The sequence below is a fragment of the Pundamilia nyererei genome, unplaced genomic scaffold, assembly GCF_000239375.1.
Source record: "Pundamilia nyererei isolate P.nyererei 1_Seehausen unplaced genomic scaffold, PunNye1.0 scaffold00229, whole genome shotgun sequence".
Lineage (NCBI taxonomy): Eukaryota > Metazoa > Chordata > Actinopteri > Cichliformes > Cichlidae > Pundamilia > Pundamilia nyererei.
This window is the reverse complement of record NW_005187630.1, coordinates 515,500-524,378: the sequence shown is the minus strand read 5'-3', so window position 1 is coordinate 524,378 and position 8,879 is coordinate 515,500. Positions and strand designations below refer to the sequence as shown.

Sequence of the window (8,879 nt, the reverse complement as noted above, 5' to 3'; positions counted from 1 at the left end):
ATTATTTTGTTTTTTCAGCAACATTAAATTTAAAAACTGTACTTTTGAGTTAAAATATATATTTATAATTTTAATAAATGAGAAATTAAAAAGGCATGAACATCGAAAAACTGAAAGTTTGTGTTTGTGGAAGGCGCAGTTTTTGGCTTTCCTCATATTCCAAAACGTGCTTAGTTTGGAGGTGATAAAACAAATTACTTGTATTCCCTTTCTTCGCTATTACTGTCGCCCGGCATAATTTGCAAATGATATTTTTCTGCTCAACCTCTGACTGCTTAAACCCAAACCAGGTCCATGTGACCAACGTTGCACCGGTCTTCTTTATGCGCACCACCTCCTCCACCCCACCTGTAAGCTCCATGATAGCTTGCAGCCACTGCAATGCTTTCAACCAAAACAGGCGCATCAACATGAGCTATCGCGATACAGGAAAAATCTCTACCATTGGCCAAATTCATATAGTTTCTACTGTATACCGTTTACCCTACACTTAGCCGTTTGGACGAGTTTACACATCAGCCACGATTAGTCTGCATGTAGTTGCTGAACAGAAAATAATGTAGTTTCCTGTCTTGTTTTTTTGGCTTTTTGATACACATAATGCTACCCTGCAGATGGAGGCCATGGAGGTAGACTCTCCTGTGGAGCTGCAGGGGATTGGGCAGCCAGAGGGTGGCGTTGCAGCTCCTGCAGGCGATGCTGAGAACGCCAACGCTGCTCTCGTCATGTCCGACTCTGGCAGCAGCACTGAAGTAGATGACGATGATGATGATGATGGCAGCGCCGAGGGACAGGCGGCAGCTTATACTCCTCCAAGGCTTCCTGCCACTTGGGCGTTTAGTCAGAGGGCGGTGGGCGGGGCTACATCTACGCCGCCAATACGAAGGAGAGTCAGGTAAGCTGGACAGCACAGAAGAAACATCACATGTGCTTTGTGTGCTTCATCAAGGTGATAAACCTGTGTTTGTGGTGCAGGCAGGGCCTCAGAGTGCACTATCCGAGCCAGACTGCAGCGCCTTCTAGAGGCTTTCCAGACTTCCTGCTGCGAGCGCCGGCTGCCAGCACAGCAGAGCCAGAGTCGGGCAGTGCCACTGAAATTAGTGAGTCTGAGGATGAGGCAGAGGGTGAAGAAGAGAGCACGGCTGCTGCTGCAGAGCCCATTGACCCTGTGCCACCTGCTGGGTCTGACCTCAGCGCCACTGTCCAACCTGCTCAACCACAGGAAGCCGCTACGACCAGTGAGTCTCAGCTGAATCTATTTCAAGAAATCACCCTGATTAAAGCTTTATCATAAAGCTGCAGCTGGGCTTATGATACATGAAGGTAACCAATGAGCGTCCACGATGATTTTTATCTCCGTTCAGACTCCAGTGGCACGGCAGAAGCCGAGAGGGCAGAAGCTCAAGTCCAGGGTGTTCAGGTAGCTTTCAGACATTTTTCTTTTGTGCTTTCTTGTGCTTTTTACACATGTAAAACTATTTTTTTAATATATTTTAAAATTGTTTTTAGGATAACTTTATTAAAAAATTCTTTGGTTGTAAAAAAGAAAAATCTCAGCATCAGTATGCAGTTACTGCTGAAGAAAAGTCGCTTTCCTTATGTTTGCTGTGATGTTTGGTGTCTTCTTAAAGTGTGCTTGGCTTTACCACACACAGAGTGAGTTGGTCCTCAGTTGGTGGAGGGGCCTGGTCACCAACCATGGGGTACCAGCCCTCGCTTCATCCTCTCTTAATTGGGTTCACAAGCTCTGTGAACTAGTAGTTATCATCTGCAGTGACCTATAACCACCATGACACGGATGGATTACACTAAATTGTGTCTTTTAGCTGTTTTCCAAAGTGGTCTCACTGTCTTCATTCTAGCACCCACAAAAACCAGGGTTTCTTTATTGCATCAAAAACAAAACAAGGAAAATATGTTTACCATCATCATTTTGTAACAAGTGTAGTCTTGTACAGTATTCCTGGACTGGAAATTGTCCTCGGAGAAGACCAGCTCCGTACAACACCATGTCACTGATGCGTTCTTTGATAAGTGTGCAGTTGGTGTTAAATTTCCTTCCACAACAGTAAAGTCTTACTAATCCAACTTCTGCTTAAATATTAATAATTAATTAATTAAAGGAAGACATAATGTCAAGAATTTATGTCAAAACTATTTATGCATTATGTGGAAAATATATCAACTCAAGCCTCACGTGGGTGCTGATGCGTTTCTGTAATGCCACTTTCCACAACAAGGTGGTGCAACAAGTCAGTGTAACCTTACTTTGAGCCTTTGAAACACATCGACATGCTAAAAAGAACTCGCATTCACTGATAGAATGCTGTCCCCAGTTTGTTTGTTTGTTTTTTTTAGGATATTTACAAAAACGATCATTAACTGTTGATCCTCCCTGCTTCCAGGTGTCCTCAGCAGTTCTGTCTCCCAGTGACGAGAATGAAGGTGACACCTGCACCATCTGCTTCGAAGCGTGGACGACGGCCGGCGAGCACAGACTCGCCGCTCTGCGGTGTGGTCACCTCTTCGGTTACACCTGTATCCAGCGCTGGCTGAAAGCTCAGAGCCCTTCTGCTAAATGTCCGCAGGTGAGAAGGAAGAAAAATCCCATCGACCACCGGTGGAAGATTGAAGGTTAAAATATATTTGATGTTTTTTTTTGGGTTTTTTTGTGATTTTAGTGCAACAAGAAAGCAAAGCGTTCCGACATCGTGCTCCTGTATGCTCCAAAACTGAGAGCGCTTGACAACACGGAGCAAGAGAGCTTAAAGAAGTGAGTGATCGCCTTCTCTGCTCTCTGCACCATATCCGTTTAGCTGTGCTAACGAGGAACGCTGCTCTCCTCCAGAGGGACGAATCCTGAGTGAACTCTGTTTATAAACTGTTAAATATTTGCTTAAGAAATGAAAGATAAACCATTAAAGAATCATCACTTGAAATTGACAACAGCTGTCTCACTCCATACCTGCAGGTGCAAGTAAATTCTATATGTATTAATATTTAAAAGGATAATGTCTTACATTGGACACTGATAGATCAAATGAAAGAATCTGTAATCTGCAAACAGGGACTCTAAAAGATCTCTAGGTAGAGTGGTCGCCCCATGATCGGAAGGTCGGGGGTTCAAATCCACTGAGCTACTCTGAGGTACCCCTGAGCACGGTACCGTCCCTACACACTGCTCCCCGGGCGCCTGCTTAGTGGCTGCCCACTGCTTCACTGAGTGACTGGGTCAAATGCAGAGAAAGTAATTTCCCCACGGGATCAATAAAGTATACACTATTATTATTATTATCTTATTGGGTCATTCCTCCACCCGACCCCCACAAAACTGGGATGCTGAACACAATGTCACGTCTGTCACTGTTATGGTTTCACTTCGGCTGTAAGACCACCTCTCGATTAAGTCACAGATTGTTCGTTGAGAGATGTTGCAACAGTTTGAAAAACATGAGAATTTGTGGAAAACACTCGGATTTTGACTTCTTCTCTTCCTGTATCAGCGCTGCAGTGGCCACACCTGTTGTTCAGGAGAACACTGCAGTGCCTACCTGCAGGTTAGCAGCTAGCATAAACAAGCGACTGTAAGATGATGTTGCGGTGGCATGCAAAGCGAACAGTGCAGAGGGTGTACTGGATTCTTAATGGCATCAGCAGAAAAGTTGCTTTGCCATCATGTTAAAAAAAATCTAATTACAGTGACGGATCACAGAACCTGCAGCCAGCTCACAGTTGCCTGTTTGACAAGCCTGAAAATGAAACTTAGGTCACGATGACAAAGCAAAAGAATGAATCTTTCAGTTTTTTCTTGCACACTTTTTCCCAGCCTGCATTCACAGGCCTGCTGTCAAAATGGCAAAAATTATGAATAATTGTCTAAAGCCAGCTTCAGCTGTCCTTGTTTGTGCTGTTCTTGTTAGATTTCAGTAGATAACAATATAGTGACATGTTAGGTGGATTTAGTCTGTGGGTTGTTAGTCCCATGACTGATTCCCAACAACGTGTTTGTAGGTCTCTGGAGCAGGAGCAGTCGCTGAGGAGGAAGGCTGAACTGGAGTCGGCTCAGTACAAAATCAAACTGCAGGTCGTCACCAACAAATACGGACAAGCACAGCAGGAGCTGCAGGTATTTCATGTGTTTTTGTTTAAACACAATCAAAGTGCGTAAGTCTCCCTCTGCTTTAGTTTAGTAAAGAATGTGATGCTAATAATCTGCCTTCTCTCCCTCGTACAGGAGCTGAGAGCCCTCATAACCGAGACGAGCAGGAACCTCTTTTCTTCCACGTCCTCGTCCTCCTCCCATGTCCTGAGCCTGTCTCAGAGGGCGGACGGCTCCAGGTCAGCTCAGTACAGCTTCTCCAAAGCGGTGCTGGTGTCTCAGGCCGGAGGCTGCAGGGTTTTATCGTACTGTGAACCTTTGAGCTGCCTGCTGGCCTCTCAGCCGTCGCCTCACACCACGCTGGTGCCCGGTGAGACATCCTTCTTTCCACTTGACAAGTGTGATTCTTTATCGCTCACACCAGACACGAAGAACAGTTTCACCCTGCATTAGTTGTGTAAATGTAGTCACGCTAGACATGCACACATAATGAGAGAAGTTCCACTAATAGATCACCCGAGTTAGTGTGTGTGTGCGTGTGCGCGCGCGTGTGTGTTTTGAATCACTCAACTTCCCCGTTTTCCTCTTTTCCTCCATTCAGGGTGCGGGGTAAAGAAGGTCAGTGTGGTGAACATGAGGGCGAGTCAGTACGTTCCCATCCACAGCAAACAGATCCGAGGTCTGTCCTTCAACAGGCAGAACGACAGCCTGCTGCTGTCTGCTGCATTGGACAACACTATCAAACTGACCAGGTACGAGCACGTCAGCATCTCCAGCCTCACAGAGGGTTGAGTCGTGCGCGCCTGTGAGTTAATGTGTTGTTGTTTTGTTCCAGCCTGCTGACCAACACGGTGGTTCAGACCTATAATGCGGGTAAACCAGTGTGGAGCTGCTGCTGGTGTTTGGACAACAGTAACTACATCTACGCCGGCCTGAGCAACGGCTCTGTGCTCATCTACGACACGAGAGACACCAGCACGCACGTGCAGGAGCTCGTGCCGCTGCGCTCCAGGTACGCAAAAAACATACGAAGGCAGAGCGAGTAAGACCAAAAGTTTTATTAAACCACGGTTTCACAAATTCACTCAACTTAAAAACTTTGAATTGTGGGTGTGTGATGTTTCCAGATGTCCGGTGGCATCTCTGTGTTACGTCCCGAGGGCAGCGTCCAGCTCGTTCCCATGTGGGGGGCTCCTTGCTGGCTCTCTGGAGGGCGGGTGTTTCTGGGAGCAGGTGAACGAGGCCACCTACAGGCCCCACGTCCTGCCCCTGGAGACCTCTGGCTGCACCGACATCCAGGTGGAGACGGAGAGTCGACACTGTCTCGTCACTTATAGGCCCGGTAAGACCCTGACCCCTCAGTTCCTGATAGAACACCACGTATGTAGGTAAAAGATGGAGGCGGTGTTACGTGATCTAAACTTTTCACCCTCTCATGGCACCTTTTGAGTAACCATCGTCTGTCCTGCAGGACGCTCCAATCCGTCTCTGCGCTGTGTCCTCATGGCGCTGACTCGAACCCCTCAGCAGGAGTCGAGTGAGCTGCCCAGCTGTTCCTGCGAGCCGGTGCAGACGTTCAATGCCGGCTCGTCCTGCAAACTGCTCACCAAGAACGCCGTCTTCAGGAGTCCGGACGGAGGCGGGACGCTGGTCTGCGCCGGGGACGAGGCCTCCAACTCCACTATGGTCAGTCCTTTTACATTTGTCTGTTATTTGAAAGAGCAAATTATTATTTTATGTTTTGATAAATGATCAGCTTTTATTTTAATGAATTTAGTATTTTTTTTATTCATATTTGTTTTATATAAAATATTTGTGGTTTGCTTCGTTAAATTATTTTTGCATTCTAAATTAATTGAAATGTATAAATCTAAATACCATATCATTTTCGTTGGTTTTTTTGTGTAATTTCAATTATTTTAAATAAAATTTAATAATTTAATAATTACATGTATCAAAACAAATGAATGTATTAATTAAATGTATTAAATTAAAGAAATATATTAAATGATTTTATTTATTAAATGTAATAATTATTCAATTCCCAATTACATTTTGTAATATTTAGTAACATCAAGTGTCCGAGAGTTTATGTTCTTTAACCCTTTAAAGCCGGTCGGAGCAGCACGCTCCGTTTTGCGTAACTATTTTTAAATCCCGGTAGCTCTGCAACCACGTAAGCTAGCGCAATAATTTTTTTTTGCATATGAAACCGGAGGAGTTGTACTTACATCTTATGCAGCTTGTCCTAGGTCACGATTTCCTTCCACAGAAAGCTTTGCAAAAACTGCATAAAAAGCACTTGCAGCAACAAAAACATAATATTCCAGATGCTTTGCTGATCGGATCAGCTGTTCATAAGAACGTATTCCTACGTTGGAATAGACGTCAGCGTGAACTATTGCATGTCCGCCATGACCTGCCCGAAACCGGTATTTCAAAAATAAAACTATGAAGACACTTAAAATAAATTTCCTGTGGTGGGAAACTATTTTGTGCAACTTTTTTGTATTTACAGTTTTGAGGGTTAAGCCTCTTAAATTTCTCTAACTGTTAAAAAAACAAAAACGATTTTCAATTTTTTGTAGTTTATTGCAATTTATGTAATATACTTAATGCATACATATTATTAAAATCTGGGCTATAATGGTTGTATTGATGTATAGCAACTTGAAATACTCCCAAAAATGGCTCCACAGCAGGTAAAAATATCATATAAGCTCTGGCGGACTTGGTTCTATGGTAGGTCTTAAAGGGTTAAATATTCCTTAAAAATTAAGGAAAATCAGTGATTCTCTTTTAACCCAGATTTTTTTTTTGATTGAATAATTTTTAAATTTAATTTTTATTTTTATGAAATATTACCCCAAATTCTTTTTAATTGTGCTCGTATTTTGAGCACAGTTGTTTTAATTGCTTGGTAAAGGTGTGCAAACTGTGGGTGTTCACAACAACCTGCTAAGAACTAAAGAAATCACAAAGGAGGATTTTGGTGCAACGCCCTCTTTAGATCCCATTTCACCTCCACAGGCTGGAGGTTGCCACAGCGTCTCTGACTGACACTGAGGCCTTAGCTAATCACTCACTCACTCAACACCTTACTTATGTGCTTGCATATTTAGTTACTGACCTACTTACACAATTAATTATTTACTTAATGACTCACAGTCACACTTACTGAGACTTGCTTATTTGATAGTTTAGATAATTTTTTTTCTTGAATGTTTCTTTTTAAACTTATATATGATCATTTCTGATGAGTCAGTTTCCAGTTTTGACTTTGCCAAAGGTGTTCTGATGTTGTCTTTAGATTTTAAAATTGTATTAATATTCTTATTTTTTTCTTGAATATTAAGCTTGAAGCTTAAATGTTTCCTTCTGTCTGATTTGTCATCTCGTTCTCCTTTTCCTCCTCAGGTGTGGGACGCCAGCAGCGGCGGTCTGCGCCAGAAGCTTCCGGCCGACCTCCCGGTGCTGGACATCAGCCCGTTTTCTGTGAACGGCGAGCACTTTTTGGCATCGCTTACGGAGAAAATGCTGAAGCTCTACAAGTGGGAGTGAAGTGGGAGGAGTGGGTGAACGCGACAAGAGCAGAAAACCAAGAGGCAAACCTCAGTCCCACGAGGAAAGGACGCCATCTGTGAGGAACTGTGGGAAATGTAATGCTGCTAAACTTTTACCTGTGCGTTTACACCGCTGAACAGGTTACCGCGAGTGATCGGACTGAGGAAGCGTTTCACACTCATCGCTTCTTCTTTTTGAAGTGATTCAAATTACGCAGGCGGATCATTTCTGTTCACCATATGAGTGTGATTTCAGGAGCCAAAGATCAGATTAATAATGTCTGTGTGTGAAAGAAAACATGAATGTAGCCCAAACTCGTCTATCTTTGTCATGAAAGTGAGTTCGGTTAGTTCAAGCAGGACTTTCCAACACCTGATGCTAAATTTATCAGATTTTCAGAGTTTCCCCAAAAATTCAACATAAGCCCCCCTTTTCTTTTCTTTTCTTTTCTTTTCTTTTCTTGTCCGCCTTTTAAAAATTTCAGGTTTTCATTTCTGTCAAACTCTGTCCATCTCTGTGGCTCGTTATCGGAGTCAGATTTTATTTAGCCCTCTGACACGGATCACAAAGTGCCAAAGTAATCTGCTGTCGTTTAAAAGTTTACTTTCTTTGTCTTTTTAAAGGAAGTTGTATATATGTATATTTGCCACCAGTTGTTTGTGTACGCCTTCAAAAGTTAATAATAAAAATGTGTTATTTTTAAATAAAGTCAAAATGTTGGATTTAAACTGCTGTGTAATTCATTTATTTTTTTAACGTGTGTTCATATGTAGTATTTTTATTTTTCCCCCCCAAATAATCTCAAGGGATTATCAGATGTAGAAAAATTTCTTCTCCATTGGATTATCAGAGAACAGATCAGCTAAAATTATGATCTAGACTGATTTATGCTGAGGATCAAAGATGGATGCTGAACAGAAACTAGATTTAGTTTCAGACTGTGAGACTTTGAGTGTAAAATTGACCTGTGAATAGGTGTTGGTAGTTTCTACTGTTTCCCTGCTCTTTGACATTTGGTCTCTCAGCGTGACTATGGCGCTTACGATGGAGACTGACCACCAGATCAGTTGTTAGAGCCTCCTACATGAGATTAATGTGCTGACTAGAACTCTGTGGCCTGTCACTGTGGGATGGTTCAGTCTAGAAACTTTCAGTTTTTCTGCCAGCTGAGCAAATCAGCTAGATGCTGCCTTCATGGACTGCTCGTACATCTTAT

The 8,879-nt window shown here is 43.1% G+C and overlaps 1 protein-coding gene across 4 annotated transcripts in view; it reads left to right on the top strand.

Annotated features, from left to right (window-relative positions):
- Positions 1–8,379, top strand: part of rfwd3 (ring finger and WD repeat domain 3) — a 12,737-nt gene extending 4,358 nt beyond the window's left edge. For all 4 annotated transcript variants that reach the window (XM_013914845.1, XM_013914844.1, XM_013914843.1 and 1 more), the window contains 12 exons: positions 615–895; positions 976–1,238; positions 1,365–1,420; positions 2,406–2,588; positions 2,682–2,773; positions 4,012–4,126; positions 4,235–4,469; positions 4,701–4,851; positions 4,935–5,111; positions 5,227–5,441; positions 5,571–5,785; positions 7,517–8,379. In XM_013914845.1, coding sequence (XP_013770299.1) covers positions 615–895; positions 976–1,238; positions 1,365–1,420; positions 2,406–2,588; positions 2,682–2,773; positions 4,012–4,126; positions 4,235–4,469; positions 4,701–4,851; positions 4,935–5,111; positions 5,227–5,441; positions 5,571–5,785; positions 7,517–7,660 — 2,127 coding nt within the window. In that variant the 3' untranslated portion in view covers positions 7,661–8,379. The remainder of the gene's footprint in view (positions 1–614; positions 896–975; positions 1,239–1,364; positions 1,421–2,405; positions 2,589–2,681; positions 2,774–4,011; positions 4,127–4,234; positions 4,470–4,700; positions 4,852–4,934; positions 5,112–5,226; positions 5,442–5,570; positions 5,786–7,516) is intronic.
- Positions 8,380–8,879: the final 500 nt, after the last annotated feature.